We start from the raw sequence: 22,925 nt of genomic DNA, 5'->3' as shown, positions 1-22,925 counted from the left end.
TTAGTGAAGTGGGATGTAAAGAGAATAAAGAAAAATGATGTTATTTTATGTTTTCTGGACATTTCCCACTGTTATTTAGACATACCACTGAAGGTTTGTCAAGTTGCTACTTTGAACTTTCAAGCATCAGCCCAGCCAGTATTTCCATCGGAAAATTCTTCTCAGACATTATTAATGATGAAAACGAAAGCCTTTCTACACTGAAACGGCTTCTCAAATAGGATGCGTCAGTCATTTGAGCATGAAATCCCTTTTTTCAAAAAGCTAAGCCATGTTTAAGCTTACAATGGCTACAGTTGGGTTTACTATAGGACTGCAACAACAACAAAACACATTAAGCAACATTTCCCGTCTTGAATGAAGGACGAAGGGAAGCAGTGCTCTGCTGTTTGGTGTTCAGAGCATCAAGAAAGAGCCACATCCTAGGAATGGTCACAAAATATTAAAAAAAAGCAATAAAGTTTGTCGGGGACCTGAGCAACCCCAGGGGCTCCCTGACTCTGAGGGGACCTGGGGACCCACCCTCAGTACCCACATACCACAGAGGCAAAGCCTCTGAGGTAAAGATTGTTGCTCCACTGCTGGACTTGGGACTGGCCTTTTAACAGCCTGACAATAATCTGGAAAGCAGTCTGGAGCCAAGGGTGAGGAAACCAGAAGCGTCACAGCTGGGATGAGGCAGCCGTTCCCCACAGGAATTGCTCAGATCCCTTGGGAGTTCCAGAGGGATGGAGTCTCCAAAGGGGCTGGCCCCAAAACCCTTCATTAGGCAAAGGGAAAGCGATAGGGTTGCCAGGTCCCTCTTCACCACCGGCGGGAGGTTTTTGGGGTGGAGCCTGAGGAGGGAGGGGTTTGGGGAGGGGAAACTTCAATGCCATAGAGTCCAATTGCCAAAGTGACCATTTTCTCCAGGGGAACTGATTTCAGGTTTGGGTTTACCAAATTCCAAAACCTGGGGGGGAAGCCGAATTGGCCATCCCCCCAAAAAAACAGGTAATTTTCTGGCTTTTTCAAGTTCTCCCCAGGTTTTGCAAAGCTCCTCAGGAGACATTTTTTGAGGTAGAGCCCCCACCCTTGCAGGGTAGCTTGCAGGGACTCTCCTTGCAAGAACCTCCAAGTTTGGTGAAGACTGGGTAAGGAGGTCCAAAGTTATGGGGTCTGGAAGAGGTCACCCCCTCCCACTTCCATACACAAGCAGGAAGGTAAGAGTCAGATTCTCTCTTTGTTCGTTAATCGGCTAATGCTTGCCTATGGAGGAGAGAGGGGCGACCTCTCCAGAGCCCAAAACACCAGACCCCCTGACCCAATCTTCACCAAACTTTGGGGTTCGTGCAAGGACAGTCCCTGAAAGCTAGCCCCCCAAAATACCCCCACAGGAGCTTCGCAAAAATCCCCTTTGTTTCCTATCATGATAACTTTTCAATCAGCTAAAAAGATGCAATCCTGCGGAAGTCAGCTGATAGAAAAGTTACCCTGCAAGTATGGTGGCTCTACCACAAAAAATGCCCCCCAGGGCCAAAAAAATTTCAGGAAACCAGAAAATAAACCGAATTCCCATATTTACCAGTATGGGAATTCAGCTTATTTCGGGTTTCCTGAAAAATATTGGGCCCAATAAACCCGAACCCGAATTTTACCAGATTTTCTTTCTTTTTTTGCACACCCCTAGCAGCTTCCATGTCAGGGCCGGCATCAGCATGCCCAGAGGTGGGGCAGCTGCCAGAGTCCCAGGGTTCTGGCAGGGCCCACTTCTGCCAAGTATCTTTGCCCACTTGCAAGCACTCCATCTCCCATGCTTCATGCTGCATGCACTGCCGATGCCACTGGGTAAAGGTCTGCAGGCAGCTGTGAGCATGGGCAATGGAAGTGCTTATGACTATGAGCAGACAAGGGAAGGACATATAAGCAGGTAGGAGGCATGCAAGTGGGTGGAAGGGAAGGTGGGTATGTGTGCCTGGTGGTGGGCAGAGGGAACGGGGACCCTGGGGACTCTTTGCCGGGGGGGGGGGACCTGGAACCAGCCCTGTTCCACGCTATTGATCTACTGCCAGACTCCTGAAAGGTGTTCCAAATCCTTGAAAGGAGATGCTTCCTCAGCACATCTGCCACAGAAATGTGGTATCACTGACAGCACCAGCAGGAATCCAAGAGGCAAAGCAATGCGTGAGGAAACGTATGCCTCACTTAAATATTCATTATACCTGCTAATAGCTTTCAACAAGTCAGAAGTGACATGCTCAGGTTTTAAAGTTCAGCAGAGCTTTAAAAAACGTGCAAAAAGCAAACTAACAGCCTCTTTGAATTATACACCTCTTGCTAATAAAATCAAACGTGTAATTTATAAACACTGGCACATAGTCCAAGGCATTGCGGGATGTACAGAGCCACCCTTAATTGGGTTAAAAAGAACGGTCTCTTTAAGAGACATGCTCATACATACTGATTTTCAGATAACTCCACCCACAACAGGGGCGGTTGGCCACCACCGCTGTGGTTCATGCGCAGTTTGTTGCTTTTCCCTCCCAGTGAAAAGCTTTACTCGGGAGGATACCGGCTTTAAATCTGAGCTGCGTCATTTCACCAAATGTATGTCTTCAAACGTGATATATCTTATAATTTGTCCATGCAAAAATATTTACGTTGGGAAAACGTCACACCCTTTAAAATTAAGAATTGGTGAACATCGCTCAAGAATAAAAAACCACGTGATGGAAGCGCCCGTTGTTAAGCACTGGATAAAAAATAAACATTCTGAAAATGATCTCAAATTCTTTGCGGTGTGGCAAGTAATACCTAAAAAATATCAAAGGTCTAATATTGAAAGTATTTTAAGTCAGCAGGAAGCACGTTTTGTGCATCTTTTTGGTTGTGTAACCCCTAAAGGGTTAAATATGGCAAATGATTTCACCCCCTTTCTGTAATTGTATTGCACCTGGGATCGTTTCCACTGTGTATTTAATTGTATTGCTTACATTTAAGGTGCTACTGGACTCTTGCCCTTTTCTACCATTGTACCAATTGACTGAGAACAAGAAAGGATTCTTGTCAGGTCCATACCTCACAAGTTACTGTGCTTGAAAATAGATGTCATTGTGTGAGTATAAGACTTCATTTTATTTATGAAATTAAGACAATGTATGACTTATGATTATTATTAATTAAATGCTTATGTCAACAGCTAAGAGCGTTCTGAGAAAAATATCCAGGCGCTGAATGCAACTATTATTTAAAGTGTTCTGAGAATATATCCAGACACAAGAAACGAATTTGTCCTTCTGGGGTGGCGGAAGAAGATTTGAAACAGGCTTTGTTACCGGCATCTTGTTCTACCCCACCATTCTTATGGACAATATCTATACTTTATGAAGAAAACACTATGTACAAGATTTTTGTCTGTTGACTGAATTTTGAAAAAAGTTTTGAAAAATTTATTTTGCATAAACTTATGAGTGTATGCCTTGTTGCACTATGAAGCAATAGTGTAACATAATAGTGTACACAATAGTGCTCTACATAAACAGTTGGATTTGTTACATAAGAAAAATTGTAATTGTGTTAATATTAGCCTACAACTGTATTTTCTTTACTACTACAGGTTTTAAAGTTCAGCAGAGAGGAGATTTAACAAACAGGAGCTCTTAATGCCTCAAAATACAACTCTACCTGGTGTTGAGTTTTCTTTCCCTCAAACATTCATGCCAAGGCTGTGCACTGCTAACTGGTGCATGCCCCTTCTAGGGTTTATTCTAAGCTTCCCCCGCCCCTTACTGCATAAGCAGTGTTTGGCACATTTCCTGCCCCCACAATTTTAGTTATAGAAAGTGTAACAGAAAAAGGAAAGGGAAAATGGGAATAAACAGCATTTGAGACAGACAGGCAGAAAAGGAAATTGAAAGAAAAAAAGTAAGAGGCAGGAAAACTGGAAGAACAAGAGAGACAGAAAACAACAGAGGTACCTTGAAAACAAGGGGGAGTAAATAGACACTTCCCCCATGAGATTACCTCCTTCCCTAACCTCCCTCTCCCCACAAAAAGCATAGCCCCTATTATAATTCTAGTGACCAGGGTTTGCCCTCTGTGACAGAATTCCTCTGTAAAATCTGTAAAAGGATCACTTTCGATTTACTGTTCAGGAACACAAGTATGATGGAGAGGGTTATTTTGAACACTTCAATGGTCAGAAATATTTGGCACTCGAGAGGCTTTTTGAAAACACAACTTAAAAATAGTTTTACTTGTCTCTTTTTGTGAAACTGAAAAGTCAGGTTAGCAAATCTTTAATGACAGGAAATGTGGATGTTATCAGAATAACAGAAATGAGAAGTTTGAGATGGTTAAGCTCAAGCGATATGTACTTCCAAATGTATCAAGGTGCTTCTCGTACAAATGTCTGAATCTTTATTTTCTACTGAGAGTGATTTATCTTGGCAGTCACTGGCTTGTTTCTTAAACTTTTTTTTTAACAGTGGTTCTTTAGTTGTAAGAATTAGGAACATTAGCACGCTTCACCAGTTTCTCTAACTGGACTGGGATCACCCAATTCAACAGGGATAGAGTTTCCCATTAAACTCTTAAGAATCACTCTATAAACCTTAGAGGAATCTTTCCTATATAACTGGTTCTGGATCCTGTCCTGATCCCAAAACCCAAAAGTATGTTCCTTTTTATTCCTGAGAAGAAAAATCCTCCACCAGACAGCTTACAGCTCACACAACTGTTTCCAAGCTCCGTTAACTTCTCTCTGTGGGGGCCCAATTCATCTTGGGACCACAGTTGGGCCGCCCTTTCCACCCACCCCTTGCTGCTGTTCTAACACACAGCAGGAACAAACAGGGAGGAGGGAATAGTGTCCCGCAACGTCATTTACAGCACCCCAAAAATGGAGTATGTCACCATTTCAGTCTGACACTCTAGGAATCCTCACCGGGTTTTTCTGCTGGATATGATGTCATGTAACACCATTCCCAACTGTCTCCACCACACAGCTCAGAAAAACTGTGGGGAGAAGCAGGAGCCCCTGCCCCACACACACTGCAGTCCTGAGCCAAATTCCAATAGTCAAATCTCCAATAGTCAATCAGAAGCCTCGCTGGAAAAAAGCCCTACCTTTCCCCATCCTAAAAACACTTGGAGGGCACCAGAAAAAGGTATCAGCAGCTAGGGACCACTGCTAGAAGCAGCAGCAGCGTTGGTTTTTATATGCAGAATTTCTCTACCTTTTAAGGAGAATCAAACTGGCTTACCATATCCTTCCCCTTCCCACAACAGACACCTTGTGAGGTAGGTGGGGCTGAGAGAGCTCTAAGAGAGCTGTGACTAGCCCAAGGTCATCCAGCTGGCTTCATGTGTAGGAGTGGGGAAACCAACCCGGTTCACCAGGTTAGAGTCCAATGCTCTTCATGCTGGTTAGAAACATCTAGCCCAGTTACACGCTATGTGGTGTTCTCATGTGTTAGCCATGCAGCCCAGACCCCTCAATGTTTGCTCAAAAGGTAAGTTTGCAGCTTAAGGGTACCTTGCAAGTTTTCACTTGGAATTTGGCTTGTTCAGTTTTTATAACAAAATGCTGACATTTCATGCAATATTTTAAGTTAAATTACTTACCATCCAAAAAAGTGTCCCAGTGGCAAATTCTGAGTAATGTTCTATAGTAGATAGAACACTGAAAATTAAACAAACCAGCACCAATAGAAATCTGTAAGACCAAAAGAGAGCATGTTTTCAATGACGTGGCCAAAAACTTTAGTTTTTCACTACAAGATTGTATTTCGTCTAATAGGATATTTGCAGGCTGCAGCCTTCCTCTATGCTAAGAACAGAAACAAAGTTGGGGTTCTATGAGCAATAAATTAAATATATATTTTTAAACACAAACATGTTGTCATTGTTAACATAGTACCTAATTTAAGAGGAGCGCGATTCAAAAATGTTGATAATAAAATATGTATGCTATTCACCACAAATGCCTTCAATTAAAAAAAAAAAAACAGAGATAGTTATCTCCAACTGAGGACCAATTGTTAAGCTTGCAGGTTGAATTCCATTTGCTCTTGAATTGTTGTTTACGTTCAAAGCTAACTTCAGAACAAAATAGGGTTGCCAACCTCCAAGTACTAGCTGGAGATCTCCTGCTATTACAACTGATCTCCAGCCAATAGAGATCAGTTCCCCTGGAGAAAATGGCTGTTTTGGCAATTGGACCCTATGGCATTGAAGTCTCTCCCCAAACTCTGCCCTCTTCAGGCTCCACCCCCAAAACCTCCTGCCAGTGGCAGGTTATGTAGGGCCAGAGAAAGGGACAGTCCCTCTCCTCCCCTCTCCCCCGCTAGGGTTGCCAACCTCCAGGTACTTTTGCTTTCAGACTGAATGCTTAAAGACCATCAAATTGCCACTGTTACCCAAATCAGTTTTAATTGTATATATTTATTCTTCAGTTTCTATCCCACCCCTCCTCAACCGCAGTCAGGCTTAGGACGGCTAACAACCATAAATACAGTAAAATTAAAATGCCGCACTATATAATTTGTACTTAAAACGTTATTACTTTAAAATTCCAGATGGCACTTTTAAACCTTAATTATGATTCTAGAGATGACCACTCAAGAATAACCAATCAAGTAAAAAAATAAAGGGGGGGGGAGAAAAAGGGGAAGGGAAGGGACAGGAGCAGAAAAGGTACAAGGGAACAACTACAGGGATGAGGGTAGTGTTAGGGAGGCCTGCAAAGATGAAAAACAGTCGCTGTCCTCAACCATAGGCCTGGTGGAATATCTCTGATTTACAGGTAATAGCTGGAGATCTCCTGCTATTATAGCTGATCTCCAGCCAATAGAGATCAGTTCACCTGGAGAAAATGGCCGCGTTGGCAATTGGACTCTATGGCATTGAAATCCCTCCCGTCCCCAAACCCTGTCCTCCTTAGGCTCCGCCACAAAAACCTCCTGCCGGTGGCAAAGAAGGACCTGGCAACCCTACCCAGGTCTCATTTGACAGAGAGTTCCACCAGGCCGGAGCCTAGGATTGCTAGGTTGACTGGACTGGCGGGCAATTTCCCCCCAATTCATTGGCCAGCTCAGAAGAAGGGATCTGGGTTTGAGTGGTAACAGGCCTGTTACATTGCGGCACTTCTGGGTATAAACCGGAAGTGATGTGATCATGTCAACGCAGCCACGCATACGCGATCCCTGCCCCAGCTCCACCCCAAAAACCTCCCGCTGGAGGAGAAGGTAGACCTGGCAACCCTACCGAAGCCAGAGCTGAAACAACTCTGGCTGAGGACAGCCAGACACTTCTTGGACCAGGGACCACCAGTAAGTTGTTACCAGTTAAATGTAATGTTCTTTGGAGGGTGTATCGGGAGAAACAACTACTGCTGAAAGATAAAAGAGCAAGTGCCAAAGCAGGACTACAGCTGAACATCAGGAAGATGAAAGGTATGACTACAGGAGAATTACTCAACTTTAAGGTTGACAATGAGGAAACTGAAATGGTTCAAGACTGTTTATTCCTTGGCTCCATCATCAACCAAAAGGGAGACTGCAGCCAAGAAATCAGGAGATTGAGACTGGGAAGAGCAGCCATGAAGAAGCTAGAAAAGATTCTTAAGTGTGAGGGTGTGTCACTGGCAACCTAGATCAAGTTCATTCATCCCATCGTATTCCCTATTACTACTAGGACCATAAACTTGGTGTGAAAGCTGGACAATGAAGAAAGCTGACAGGAAGAAAGTAGATTCCTTTGAAATGTGGTTTTGGAGGAAAGTGTTAACAAATATTGTGGACTGCCCAAAATAAAATCGGTGGGTTATAGATCAAATTAAGCATGAACTGACTCTAGAAGTTAAAATGACTAAACTGAGGCTATCATACTTTGGTCGCATTATGAGAAAACAAGAGTCACTGGAAAAGACAATCATGCTAGGAAAAGTTGAAGGCAGTCCAAAAAGAGGCAGACCCATCAAGAGGGGGACTGACTCTATAAAGGAAGCCACAGCCCTCAATTTGCAAGACCTGAGCAAGGCTGTTAAAGATAGGACGTCTTGGAGGACATTGATTCATAGGGTCACCATGAGTTGGAAGCGACTTGACGGCACTTAACACACATACATTGGGAGAGGCAGTCCCACAAGTACGATGGATCCAGCGTACTAAAATACAACACCTAGCAGCCCAGCTACCGCTTTTCTAAGTGATGTAATAACCATGTGAGCATTTCAGCAGTGAAGCAGAAGGTGCGTGTGTTACCAGCAAATCATCCAAACATCACAGAAACAGTGTGCTTCTGGATTAGTGAATGACCTGAATAATCTCATTTGCCTCTGGCAGAATGCTGACAATCACCTCACTCCAGCCGTCATGAGAAAGTGATCCATTTTTTTTAACACGAGGCTGTTTAGAACCACTTACCTCACTGACACCAGATTCAAAGCCCTCTCTTTGGAAGAATGACACACATGAAGTAAAGTGACCTGCTAGAGCTCCCCAGCAAGTTCACTGGAAAGGAACTTCAGACTAGTACGGGAGGGCATGGGATGACCTAACTGGTTCAGCTGAGATCGGACAAAGGCCAGCGCAGCCCACATGACTCACTAGCAAAGTGGTACATGTTATTCACATATGGTGATGGAGGCACTGCTGAAGCTAAGCCTCCCAGAAAATCCAAACATTATCCCAAACACAAACTAACAACATCAGACCAGTCTTACTCTACAGCAGCTGTGAATTTTTTGAAACAGCTGGTAGTATTTTGGTGGCGTGTGCACAGTTATTATGTCATGTACATTGTGTTGTATACATCTCTCCAATGATTTTTAAAGAATAATTGTAGCCACACATGATTTGATTTGGATTGGGCTGTGACACAAAAGGGAAGTGGTTTAACTATTCCTCTTCTGCATAGTTTCATTAATCTAAAATGGATCCCTTCTGCAGTATTATTAGCCTTTAAAGATTTTTTTTTTTTTGGAAAACCCACCCTGTTTTTGCCCATCTTTTTTTTTCCTTTAAAAGACTGATCAGAACATGTGTGTGTGTGTGTGTGTGTGTGTGTGGGGTCACCTACACTACACCCCTTAACCAAACTAGGATCCTGCATGTTTGCATCTGCCCTTTAAAAATCATTGGGAGATTTGATCATGGATTTAATCAGTACGGTTGTCAGGTCCCTCTTTGCCACCAGCGGAAGGTTTTTGGGGTGGAGCCTGAGGAGGGGAGGGTTTAGGGAGGGGAGGGACTTCAATGCCATAATGCCCAATTGCCAAAGCTGCCATTTTCTCCAGGTGAACTGATCTCTATTGGCTGGAGATCAGTTGTAATAGCGGGAGATCTCCAGCTACTACCTGAAGTTGGCAACCCTATTCATCTGCTTTGATCCTAAATGTTTTGATCCTAAATGCTTTGATTCTACATGCCTAGGGTTGCCAAACTCCAGGCAGTCAAACCAATTCTGACACAGCAGGCTATCAAAAATACACAGCTACACACTAAATGAACAATATGTATATAATGCAACACACAAATGAACAAAGAACATACAAAACCTCTGGCTCCACATTTTGTATGTTCTTTGTTCATTTGTGTGTTTGCATTATATACATATTGTTCATGTAGTGTGTAGCCATGCATTTTTGATAGCCTACTATGTCAGAATTGGTTTGACTACTCGTTGTACACAGTGGTGTTGCTAGTTTTTGTTACTAACCTCCAGGTACTAGCTGGAGATTTCCTGCTATTTCAACTGATCTCCAGCCGATAGAGATCAGTTCACCTGGAGAAAATGGCCACTTTGGCAATTGGACTCTATGGCATTGAAGTCCCTCCCCTCCCCAAACCCCACCCTCCTCAAGCTCTGCCCCAAATCCCTCCCACCGGGGGCAAAGAGGGAACAGGCAACTCTATAAATGCCGCAGGCCCTACCAGGAGAAGGCAAAGAAAAAAAGCACAAGGGAGAGAAGGAATGGGAAAATGAGATCCCCCTGTAAGTCCTCGCTCATCCCCCACTTGTGAAATTCTAACAGAGGTATGTGATTACTTGTTCACAAAGAGATCTTTATTTCTGTCTTTAAATCAGACAAAATTACCTAAAAACGTCTGTTTGCACTTTCCTCATGGAAAGTAGCAAAAACTTACAAATATCTGGAATTAAATTTAATAGTTGCCACTAGATTTGTTCTTTGTTAATTGTTAGTCCAAAAATGTCACATCTTTTTCTTTCAAAACAAAAATTGTTGTAAAAAGCATGGAGCTGGTAATGTTTTCTGTACATCAAAAAGCTAACAAAGATCCAGAAATCAAGTGAAATTTAGTCAGTATAGTGGATATTAACAAATATTAACTTTGGTTGGTGGAATTTGGTGTATAAATTTAGTATAATTTGTATATTATAATTTTCTCAATTTATTAAGTTTGGAATTATTAACTGATAATATACATCATTTTGACATAGGATATATTAATATTATATTCTATATCTGATAATGCTTTAACAAATGCATGAAGATATGTGCTCCTAGTCACAAATTGGGTTTGTTGGGGGAGTATATTTGAAACCACGTTTCAGCCTAAAAATAGCGTTTCTGAGAATTCATGTTGCAATTTCAATTATGTTCTGCCCAACAGATAAAAATGTTAAGTAAGCAGGGCTCTAACACGAGCAAATGATAACACTGAATGTAATACCATGCTAATTTACTTGTGAAATGCTTTCAGTGTCACTAACCAAGATAACTGTTACATTAAGCAGGCAGCATCTATCTATGTCCCTTAACAATGCAGTCCTAAGTGCTGTTACACCCTTCTAAGCACATTGAAGTAAATAGCCATAGGAAGGTGCAACGCTGCTTGGGATTGCACTGTTGTTCTTGCCCCATGAGTGTGCTAGAAACCCTCTTACTTTTTCCATGACAAAATGTCGCTACATTCATTGTAAGGTTTTCCATATATAAATTGTAGGTGGCTTTTGTTTTGTTTTTTGTTTTTCCTCAGGCATTTGTTTTCCAAAGTTTAATGTGTATTCCAGTTTCAAAATGTTAGCCTCTGGGCAAATACAACTAGGTTGTCTTCTTTGTGCCTTTATAAAAACTATCAACGTACAGCCTCAATGGTGGGTCAAAACCATTCAACATTTGCAGTGATGTTTGACTTCACTGTATAGCAGCTGTGAAAACAATTTATGCAGTCTATTTAACGCTCGAGTTAAATTTTACTTAGATATTTATACCCCACTTTTCTCTCCAACAGGGGCCGAAATCAGGTTATAACATCATACTCCCCTCCTCACAACAACCCTGTGAGTAGGGTTGCCAACCCCCAGGTGGTGGCTGGGGATCTCCCACTATTACAACTGATCTCCAGGCAACAAAGATCAGCTTACCTGGAGAAAATGGCCTCTTTGGAAGGTGGACTCTATGGTGTTATACCCCATTGAAGTCCCTCCCCTCCCCAAACACGCCCTCCTTAAGCCCCACTCCCAAAATCTCTTGGTGTTGTCCAACTTGGAGCCAGCAATCCTACCTGTGAGGTAGGTTAGGCCGAGAGTTTGTGACTGGCCCAAGGTCACACAGCGAGTTTCCATGGAAGCGTGGGGATCTGAACCTGGTCTCCTAACAAGGTAGCACTGGAACAAGCCTCTTCTGTTAGCCCTGCGCAGTGCCCCCCCCCCCCAAACAGCTGTGCCTGGGAGTCTGTACCTGTCACTGTATCCTAGTGATGGCCCTAATTCTAACTTTGGAACTTCGATTAACATACCATAGAAATCCAAGAGAGGCAGCCCTACTAGTCGGTTGCAGTGAATGTAAACTGGAGTCTTCTGGCAAGTTCTAAACGAACAAAATTTTATTCCAGTGTTAATTTTCGTGGGCTAGAACAGCTCACTTCTTCAGATGCTGTGAGCAGATCCTCACTATGCAGACATTTATGTAGGGTTAGGAAAGCAAAGAAACAATAGGGTCAAGAAGCCATGAAATGTACGAACTGCAGGAATGTAGAATAGGACTGTGGATTCGGTTCCATCCGACATGAAAAACAGCCGAATTTTCCCTGATTTGGCAGTTTCTAGTTTGGATAGAACCGAAGTAAAAAAAGGTGGGGAAACGACGAGCCGAACTTGGCGAGTTAGGGCGGACACCGGATAAATTCGTACAACTTTGGTGCCCCTGAATCAGCATTCTCCCACGGCCAATAGGTGGCCAAGCTGAATCTTCTTCTGGCCAATCAGTCGTGGATGAGTGAGTGAGCCCGGCCGCTGCGCAGAACGGGGGGAGAGAGAGTGTGTCTCTCTGTGTGTGAGAGAGATCCCCGTGGGGGGGGGGGTGGTCCTGGGTTGCTGCACAGCCCGGGGGGGGGAAAGTGTGTGTCTGTGTGTGAGAGAGATCCCCGTGTGTGTGGGTCCCGGGTTGCTGTGCGGCCCGGGGGGGGGGGAGAGAGAGAGAGGCCATTTATGCACTGGAGGTTTTGCCTTGGATTTGCCACTCTCTAGATACACATTTTCCTCATCCAAATTCTCAAAACTCAACAATAAGCTCCCATACAGAGTTTTGAGAATTTGGATGGGGAAAATGTGCATCTAGAGAGTGGCAAATCCAAGGCAAAACCTCCCGTGCATAAATGGCCAGAGAGTCTGTGTGTGAGAGTCTGTATTCCTTCCATTGCTCTGCTCCTGTGCTGCTCCTGTGCTGATCGTGAGAGATCCTGAGCTGAGCTGACTCCTCCTGACTCCTGCTTCTGCTGGAAAAGAAGACATCCACAGTTTGACCCATTTGGGGGGTTTTCTCTATAACTTTTTTCCTGTGTGTGTGTATGTGGGGGGGGAGATTCTGTGGCGGGAGCCAAAGGGGGGTATGTTCTGCTGGGGGGGGGGGTTGATTGCCTCTGTGTGGGACTGTGCTTTCTGCTGTTTTCACCGGTTGCCAGCTTCGTGTGGAGTTAACTGTGGGTCAGTGAGTCTCTCTCTGGCTGGCTCCTATTGTTTCCAATGGGCTGAGCAGCAGCTCCTGTTGTTTCTAATGGGCTAGCCTGTCATTCATTTTAGTACATCCCATGTCAGTGAGTCTCTCTCTGGCTGGCCCGTTCTTCTCCTTCGTTTGGAATTTGTATCTTCTGGTTGGGGGGGAGGGCTGTTCTGCTGGGGGGGGGCTTGATCTCCTCTTTGTGAGTGTGATTGGGGGGGGGTTACCTGTCCGGGGGAAGGGGCTGATCTCCTCTTTGCGAGTGTAATTGTTGCTGTGGAAGATTTGAATCCAGCAGCATGAAATCTATCAATCCTGAAGATATGCAATTTGCGCAGGTCGCTCTTACGCTAGTAGCCTTATAAGATGCACTTTGGCTGTGTTGAAATGAAAAGATACATTACCCATGCTAGTTATGCTGTTTACTTACGCTTTGAGAGTTGTTGGATGCACTTTTGGCGTAGTATGAAAGCTTTTCTTGCTTGTTAGTGTTACATCTGCTCTTAGAAGCCACGGACTGGCTTCTCCTGAGTTGGGGGGAGCCAAAGGGGGGGTTACCTGTCCTGGTGGGGGAGCTTCATCTCCTCTTTGCGAGTGTGATTGTTGCTGTTTTCACTGGTTTCCACCTTCGCCTGGAGGTCAGTGTGGGTCAGTGAGTCTCTCTCAGGCTGCCTTGGATTTGCCGCTCTCTAGATGCACATTTCCCCCATCCAAATTTCAACAATAAACCCCCCTGCAGAGTTTTGAGATTTCAGATGGGGGAAATGTGCATCTAGAGATCTGCAAACCCAAGGCAAAACCTCCCATGCATAAATAGCCAACGAGAAACAATGGGAGGTTTGGGGCTTTTCTCTATAACTTTTTTCCTGTGTGCGTGTATGTGGGGGGGGGGGAGATTCTGTGTGTGTGTGTGTGGGAAGCCAAAGGGGGGAATGTTCTGCTGGGGGGGGGTGTTGACTGCCTCTGCGCTAGTGCTTTTTTGCTGTTTTCACTGGTTGCCACCTTCGCCTGGAGGTCAGTGTGGGTCGGTGAGTCTCTCTCTCTGGCTGCCCCGTTGTTCTCCTTCATTTGGAATTTGTGTCTTCTTGTTGTGGGGTGTGTGGCTGTTCTGCTTGGAGGGGGGTTGATTGTCTCTATGGGCCGTGTCCGTAGAATCCGAGCTTTTGCCTTCTTTTGTGCAATGGGGGGGAGGGAATGGCGTGTAGCAGGCATGCATGTGTGTATGCACCAGTGGTGTCGTGTGCCATACAATGCAGCATCCTGCTTATTCCCCCCGGCCCCCCGTGGGTGTCCCTGCTCAGGATTTCTCCTTTCCCCTGACAGTGACAGCTCAGCCACGTTGTCTCCTCCCTCAACTCCCCCTGACCCCAGTCTTCATTGTTTTTGGGTGCCCCCGAAGCTGAGGAAGCAGTGACAGGAGGAAGCAAAATGTAGAGGAAAGGGCGGGCAGTCCTGATCCTCTGCCTGCTTACTCGGAAGTAAGAGCTGCGGTGGGGCTTTGCTCCCAAGGTAAAGTGGAGCGAATTGTAAACAACGCTGCCTTTTATCAGTCCGCAACAATGGGAGGTTTTGCCTTGGATTTGCCGCTCTCTAGATGCACATTAAGGATTGCCTTCTCCCATTCATTCCAATGGGTGGGTGGGGGGACCCCTCCAGACCCCATAACTCGGGACCCCCTGACCCAATCTTCACCAAACTTGGGGGTTCTTGCAAGTAGGGTCCCTCCAAGCTACCCTGAAAGTTTGGGACCTCTACCTCCAAAAATCCCCCCCAGAGCCGCGGAAAGCCGCAAATGTGTTTTTAATGGCTTTAAATGGCCGAATTTATTTGCAAACGCTGAATTTCATGCCGAATTCCATGGATCCGAATAGGGGGAGTTGGGACTTCAGCATTTCCCGAATAAAAATGGGCTGAATTTTTGCCAAATCAGAATTTTAATGAATTTTCTTTTCAACAGCCCTAATGTAGAATTCAAATCTAAACAAGAAAAATACAAGACCATTCACAAATGATGCTAAGCTAGTTAACAGCTGTAATGAGTAAGAAGTCACAAGTCTTTGTCCAAGCCAGGGGGAAGTAGTCTGGAATTACTGGCCATCTTTGCAGGAAAAATATGCAAGGCTGCCTGAACCCTTTTTCAGTCATTATGATTTTGGCACTTCCACACTAGTGTACTGGGAGACCTCGCTAGGCAAAATTATCTCAATACATGCAGCTCCCACTTTGGGTGAATAGGGAACGTGTATTTTCCAGCTTCAGTGTGTGCAATCTCTAACACAGATTTTTCTGGGCTACACATTCACAGGTGCCAGAGCTGGAAAAATACGTGTCTTACTTTCACAACACTTTACCAGGATGTATTGAGAGGATCATGGGTTGTGCACTATCCTGGCAGGTGAGGTAGGAGCGCCAGAATTATAATGACTGATAAGCATCTATCCTTCCTAAACTCAAAACCACCTTTTCTTCACACACCTGTGCACCTGCCTCCTCTTTGCAGCTGGGAGAGGTTACTTTTTCTCCATGATCTCATACATACTTAACAGGTGCTACTTTCAGTGCCAAATCCTGAATAAGAGGAATCATCTTTTTTTCCTATTTAATTTTCATCGTGTGATCAGGAAACTGATATCTAGACTTTTGCCCTCTAGAGAAACCACAAAAACTTGGAGCTTTTGAATTGAACCAGAACAGTCGCAAAATACAGATGCACACAGCACTGTATTGTTTTGGTATAGTATTTGATCGATGCTGATCTTAACTCTCAAATAAGTCCCTAGGTTGTTGCACATTTTTTTTGTTTTTTTGGCCAATATAACAAACAAAGTAGAAGAAGGCAGGGGTACAACACCATCACTGGATTTCTGAAAGAAATCCTTAAATAATTGATCAGCTAGGAAACTTTGCATGATATTTGATCATGTTTCTTTCCTTAAAAGGTACTTTAAGATATGGAGGTATTAAATACTACATGAGATCAATTGTTATGGTAATTTCAGAGTTACTAGGGTAACATGTTCCATCCAATTTTTTGACACCGTGTTTTGTTATTAATATAAGTCCTAGATGGATTTTTCCACTATTCCCACTGGCAGATCAACTTTGTATTTGTTTCTAGTTAGTTAATCGTGTCCCACTGAAGTATAAACGTGTCAGTGAAACAATACTAATTTCTACACTGGCTCTGCTGTCTGTTTTCACCTAAAATCTTCTCTGTATATTCAGAGAAGGTGGGATTTATATCAGTCATCCTGGCCACATGCATTTAATTTATAAAGAGATTATCTCCAAATCAAGCAATCCTACTGAAACAATATGTTTTAAAAGCTTTTTTTTAATTAAAAGGTAAAGATCCCCTGTGCAAGCATCGGGTCATTCCTGACCCATGGGGTGACGTCACATCCCGACGTTTACTAGGCAGACTTTGTTTTACGGGGTGGTTTACCAGTGCCTTCCCCCCAAAAAAATCAGGGAAACAGAAAATATAAATATGAAAGCATGTTGGTTTAATCTGCAAAATTCTGCAATGTCTAGTGAAATTTGGTCCCAGTACTATTACTCTAGCATTTAAGAAATAGCTACCAGTATTTTGTTAACTTGTTACATTTGTCTTCCACCATGAGAAAGCTTTACCTGTTACAATATTTATTTAATACTTTATTATTTAATTTGGAATATTTAATATTTAATTGCAATATTTAAAATGTTTAATTTATATTTGTTATTAAAATGCAGTAATTTCATATGTTAATGCCTGAAATGAACACCACTTATTAAAAGAAATGTTTATTTTTTATTTTTGTTTTACTTTTTGTTTTTTTTTACAAAAGGAAAAAGATAATAGCCAAATACATGTTGAGAGCCAAACTAGAGTGATGCTGAATGGATCTTTCTAATATTTTGTAAAGAAATAACATTCCTTGGGACCCCAATTCAGATTTCGCCATTCAAAACCACCACCACCCTGCCTTTAACACCACTGGAAAGGAAAACAGCCAGACTATGTCCAAATACTCCTAAAATTACATATTAGGACATATTACAGCGATTAGATTAGTCTTAATGAAGGACTGGCTGCATTTAGATGTTGCCCAAAATCTCCTCTGCAATAATGTTCAAAGAGAATTTTCATAATTTCATTTCACTGATATGCATCACCATGTAAATTAAGTCTTATCATAAGATATTTGTTAGTGTCACAGGAGAGAAGCGTACAGATTTGATACACAGTTAAATGTTTACATCCAGGCTATCATGGGAGAAAGATATGGTAGGTCTTCCATCGCTCACATATTTTTGTTGCTCAAGATGTGATTCATGTTTTTTTTTTTTTTTTTTTTAAAGTCAGCGTGGTGTAGTGGTCAAGGTATCAGACTAGGACCTGGGAAACCCAGGTTCGAATCCCCACTCGGGCCATGGAAGCTTGCTGAATGACTTTGGGCCAGTCACACACTCTCAGCCATGACCCTGGCTAGTATTTGGATGGAAGACCTTCAAGGAATACCAGAATGACGTGGAGGCAGGCAATGGCAAACCACCTCTGAACATAGGATTGCCAACCTCCAGGTATTAGCTGGAGATCTCCTGCTGTTTCAACTGATCTCCAGCCAATAGAGATCAGCTCACCTGGAGAAAATGGCCGCTTTGGCAATTGGGTTCTATGGCATCAAAATCCCTCCCCTCCCCAAACCCCACCCTTCTCAGGATCCGCCCCCAAAACCTCCTGCCAATGGCGAAGAGGGTCCTGGCAATCCTATCTGAACATCTCTTGCCTTGAAAACCCTACAGGGTTTCCATAAATCAGCTGTGACTTGATGGCAAAAACAAACAAACAAAAAAGATATCATTCATGTTGTTAAAAAAAATCAACATGCACTGGCAGATAGATCACATCAAGTATGTAAAAGTAATCTTAAATTATCAACTTTTCCCGATGAATGTCTCTGGTAAATATCTCTGTTGCAGATGCACAAGGGAAATGTCAACATGTTTCGTCTTGTCACCACTATTTCATATTTCACATGCTTTTTTAGTGAAATTACTAAATCCCAGCTCCAAACAGGCTTAGCCACAACTATTCACATATTTAAATCTACAGAAATGAAATCTGTTTAAGCTTTAAGCATGATTATCCACTGTAAGTCCAATCCTTGAAAAGAGGTCCTGTCCTTTGACCTCAGCAAGTTCTTGTGTCTGGCAGGCATTCCTCTCTTTTTTGTTAGGGTGATTTTGAGTGGTATTGGAGGGAGCAGAAGATAACAGTAATTAGGGCTGCCAACCTCCTGATAATAGCGGGAGATCTCCTGCTTTTACAACTAATCTCCAGCCGATAGAGATCAGTTCACCTGGAGAAAATATCCGCTTTGGCAATTGGACTCTTTGGCATTGAAGTCCCTCATCTCCCCGAACCCCGCCCTTCTTGGGCTCTGCCTCAAAAACCTCCCGCCGGTGGCAAAGAGGGACCTGCAACCCTAACAATAATAGAAAACATGTATTAACAAAACTATTCTACCATTATAGTCAGAGCTCACTAACATTTTAAGCCAGGTGTTTGGAGTTTCTTTTCTAACAATCAAACCTCTCTTTTACCCGCTCTCTCTCCCCCCCACCTCCCCGCCATACTGCTTCTTAACTTATTAGTTTAAAGCAGGTTACTAAAATATTTAAAAATTAGACCACATCTGAACGGCTGCCAAAATCAATCACAAGGGCATAAAAGTTCGCAATTGTAAGTGTGATAGGTCTGCGGTGATCTTCTAATAAAAGAGGTAGTGTCTCTGTTTGATCTATATTTTGGAGCAAAGGGACAAATTAAAACATTTCTAGCCTCAATAAAATAGTTGCATTCGAAAGTCACGTGATACGGAGTATCTACACTAACTGCACCACATACTCTATCAGAGTAGAGTATAACCTTTTTCACATAAATGCCCAATCATTACATACATGTGAGGGTGCTGAAACTACACAGAAATCTGGCAAAGGTTATATTACCTTGTGATGGTTACGGCAATTATTAATCCTCATTGGATATGAGGGTGCAGGAAAGTTTGTGAATATAAATGAAACCAGCAAGACAGACTTAAGAAAAGGAAACAAGAAACTTTGCATAGCATAGGATATACTTTATTTGTTCTCCCTCTATACATTAAAATGTAGTTTTCTAAGAAACATAATTGTCACCTTAGGACAACAATATGTTAATGACTGTCATTTATATTAGCGTCTGAAAAAAAATTAAATATTCTTTAGATCTAGAACCAGCCTCCTATCCTTTCTCCTTAGCCAAAGAAAAGCAGTGTACCGGAAAAGAGCTTTCAAAAGTATCCTGTTTGTGGAAGTGACCAATGTGGTGTAGTGGTCAAGAGCGGTGGTTTGGAGCAATGGACTCTGATTTGGAGAACCAGGTTTGATTCCCCTCTCCTCCCCATGAGCGGTGGATGCTAATCTGGGGAACAGGGCTGGTTTCCCCATTCCTCCACATGAAGCCTGCTGGGTGACCTTGGGCTAGTCACAGCTCTCTCATCTCCACCTACCCCTCAGGGTATCTGTTGTGGGGAGGGGAAGGGAAGGTGATTGTAAGCAGGTTTGATTCTTCCTTTAGTGGTAGAGAAAGGCGGCATATAAAAACCAACTCTTCTTCTACTACTTTAAGGTGTCTCTACTAAGAACTGGCCCTGTGTGGTAACTTCACCATGGTATGTGCTGTACTGTCCTATACATGTGATCTAAAAAGTGCACCTCATTAAATCCCATGGGACATTTGTAGGGTAATAAGACATGTTGTTTCATGGAATGATAACTGGTTAGAAAAGAGGAACAGAGTGGAAGGAAGAAGCTGGCAGTTTGCACAGAGGAGGGAGGTAAACAACGTGGTTGTTAGGGATCTGTGCTAGGGCTGGTGCTATTTAACGTATTCATAAATTACCTGGAACCGGGGTGAACAGTAACAACATTTGTGGATGATACTAAATTGTTCAGGAGGGTGAAAATATCAGCGGATTGCAAAGAGCTCCAAAAGGACTTCTTCAAGTTGGCAACGAAATAGCAAATGGAATTCTACGTAAATGCAAAGTGAAGCAAGTCAGAGCAAAACAAAATCTTTATATCTAATATATATGCTGATAGCATCTGAACTGGTAACTCACTTAAAATCTCAACTCAGTGTTTTGTAGTGATTTTGTTAAAAAGGCAAATTCCATGCTAGGGATCAATAGGAAGGGGACTGAATAAAACTGCCAGTATCTGCCCTTACAAAAAACCCTGGTGTGACCTTATTTGGAAAACTGGGTATAGTTCTGCCTCTCAGAAGGGATATTGAAGAGCTGGTAAAAGAGAATCCTGGTAGAGGTCCACAAAAATATGTATGGTATAGAGCAGGATTCCCCAACATAGTGTCCATGGGCACAGTAGGCACTTCCCTAGGCACCTGCCATGTGCTTCAGGAAAGTGGGCAGGACCATTATGAAGGCAGAACATCTCTGCTTGTCAGGTGCTGGAAAGCAGTCAGCAGGAGAGCGCTATTCTTTTCAGGGCCTGCCTGTGGGCTTCGTTGGCCACTGCCAGATGGACCATTGGACTGATCACTGCAAGGCTACTCATGTTCTTATTACTTACTCCCAGGGAAGCACATATACAGACAAATCTTTCATGATCTGTGCAAAAAGGTTTAGCTCTTATGAGATTTTGAGATTTTCAGAAGATTTTCAACATGTTTTATCAGCATCTTGCGTCATTCTGTTGATCTTAGGTTTCTCAGGTTGCTCTAACTGCTTGCAATTTTGCTACTAGAAGAACATATTTCAGAATGACAGTATAGAGTTGCCAGGTGGGGGTTGTGGAGTAGGGTTGCCAGATGCAGGTTGGGAAACTCCTGGAGATTTGGTGATGGAGCCTGGGGAAGAGAGGGACCTCAGTGGGGTACAGTGCCATAGAGTCCCCCCTCCAAAGCATCCATTTTCTGCAAGGGAACTGATTCTGTAGTCTGGAGATAAACTATAATCCCAGGAGATCCCCAGCTCCCACCTGGAGCCTGGCATCCCTATGACAGTATCACATCTGTTTCATTCAGTGATTTTAGTAGGAAGGAAAAATTCCAGTAACTTTTCAAACAGTTTTCATTTCCCCCCAAAATAAACAGTACAATCCTAAAAGAGTACCACCCTTCTAAAACCACTGATTACCAAATGGTGGTGTAACTCTGTTTAGGATTACAATGTAAGTGGTGACATTTTGTATTATTTTCATTTCTGTTGTCCCTCATCTCCCTTTTTATGTGAAACAAAAAAACATCAACAACTTCTTTGATGTTATTTCTGAACTGTACAACTTCCGATTCCCAGAGCAGGAATCATGCCCAAGGCAAATGGCATTTCACTTCAACCTCTCGTCCATTCTAAAATTTCCATTTTTGGACCTGGGCATCAAAAACTGACAAATTGACAGATTCACATCTTCTGCATTGTTGTTACAAACAAAAAAATGGCTAAAATACCGCACATATAGATTCTGTACACCTTTGCTCAGGATCATTTAGCACTCCTCCAGCGTTGACTGGAACGAAAGCTCTCCAGTTTCTCAAACTATAGTGTAATAATGCCAATTTAATTCTGACCACCTGACATTAAGAAAAATTCTGGGTACCGTAAAATTCCCTTTTGACTCACTGGGGTGGTTTCAACTAACTTGCATGGCCTAAAATGGGAAGTCCGGAAACAAGAACCCAATGAGAGAGACTTCTGTTGCCCATGCTTCAGCCTACCCAGAGCCAAACCATGTTCTGCTAGCCACATAAAAACATTTCATATTTTAAGCCCTATTCTAAAACAAAAGATGGCAAATCACATAGATGCAACACTGGATGATCCTGCCACCAACTCTACTTTGCTTTCCATCAAAGAAGTCTAAGCACAGCACTATCAACCATTGATGGTCCACCTTTGATCTCCCTGTAGCTTCTCACAGGCTCATAAAATGAACAACCTTTCAACGGCCCTGCTCAGAGGGTCACCACGGCATTTCATCGTATCAGCGTGAAGCGTGCCTTCAGTGCTAGAGATCTGGGCTGGAAGCCACACACAACAGGTCCTTCTCCATGAAAGCGCCACCGGTAGAGCGCTTTCTTTCCACTGAAGCACGCCAGCCTCTGCATCGCTGAGCTTTTACGAACTAGTCACAACTCATTCCCCTACACTGCTCATCAACTCTGTTAGTTAACAAGTTAACAAGCTATCCCAAGCGCATGCTGAGATGAAGGGTTAAAGAGAAAACCGTTGCCAAAACTGTCACCATTGCGGACTGCCGAGAACATAAATAAATAACAGATACCGTATTCTCTCTACGACATAGTAAAACTCAACCATGGGTTTTTTTTTAAAAAAGAAAGGGGTCGCCATAAGTCAGCTGTGACTTGACGGCATTTAGCACACACACGCAGATGCACATGCTCAGATAAACCAGACAAAGTGCTTAACGTTTCTCCAGTGCTTCTTTGCATGTCCAACAGCCTCGTACACATCCTCACAGTCGCCTTTAAGGCAGATCTGTTCAGGAGATCAGCAGCATCCTTGTACTGAAGACCGAAGAGTCTGGGAGAGAACTGCAGTCTGCCTGAAGCCAGAGCATGAGGGTAGCTGAAGTCACTCCTGGCCGGAGTTCACACTAACTTTCACCAGTTTTTTAAAAAAGAAAAGTCTGTCGTCTGAAATGATCTAGAGATGAGGGTTCATCCTTAGGCAAGACTTTCAAAATTGGCGGTAGGAGAAGGAGGTACATTGCAGCGATGATGTCTTATCCGATCCACATTCATAAGGAAATATTTTATGGATTAACTGTAATTCTTTGTTTGTAAGAATATATTAGTCCATGTTTCTTGTTTTATCTGGTGAAGGGTCATAAATAAACAATCTAATCTAATCTTTTATGGATTAAGTCAATATTGGATTAAGTCAATTACGGATTAAGTCAATATTAGGATGCACAC

General features: G+C 43.1%; 1 protein-coding gene across 1 annotated transcript in view; it reads right to left on the bottom strand.

The window, feature by feature from the left end:
* The window catches only part of LOC130489032 (potassium voltage-gated channel subfamily KQT member 1-like), a 319,184-nt gene that overhangs the window by 294,876 nt on the left and 1,383 nt on the right, over nucleotides 1-22,925 (bottom strand). Inside the window, exon 2 of the mRNA XM_056862736.1 lies at nucleotides 5,605-5,695. Within this exon, the coding sequence (XP_056718714.1) occupies nucleotides 5,605-5,695 (91 nt within the window). The remainder of the gene's footprint in view (nucleotides 1-5,604; nucleotides 5,696-22,925) is intronic.

Source organism: Euleptes europaea, chromosome 17 (assembly GCF_029931775.1).
Source record: "Euleptes europaea isolate rEulEur1 chromosome 17, rEulEur1.hap1, whole genome shotgun sequence".
Classification (NCBI taxonomy): Eukaryota; Metazoa; Chordata; class Lepidosauria; order Squamata; family Sphaerodactylidae; genus Euleptes; species Euleptes europaea.
Note: the sequence above shows the minus strand (reverse complement) of the source record. Positions and strands in the feature narration are given on the sequence as shown.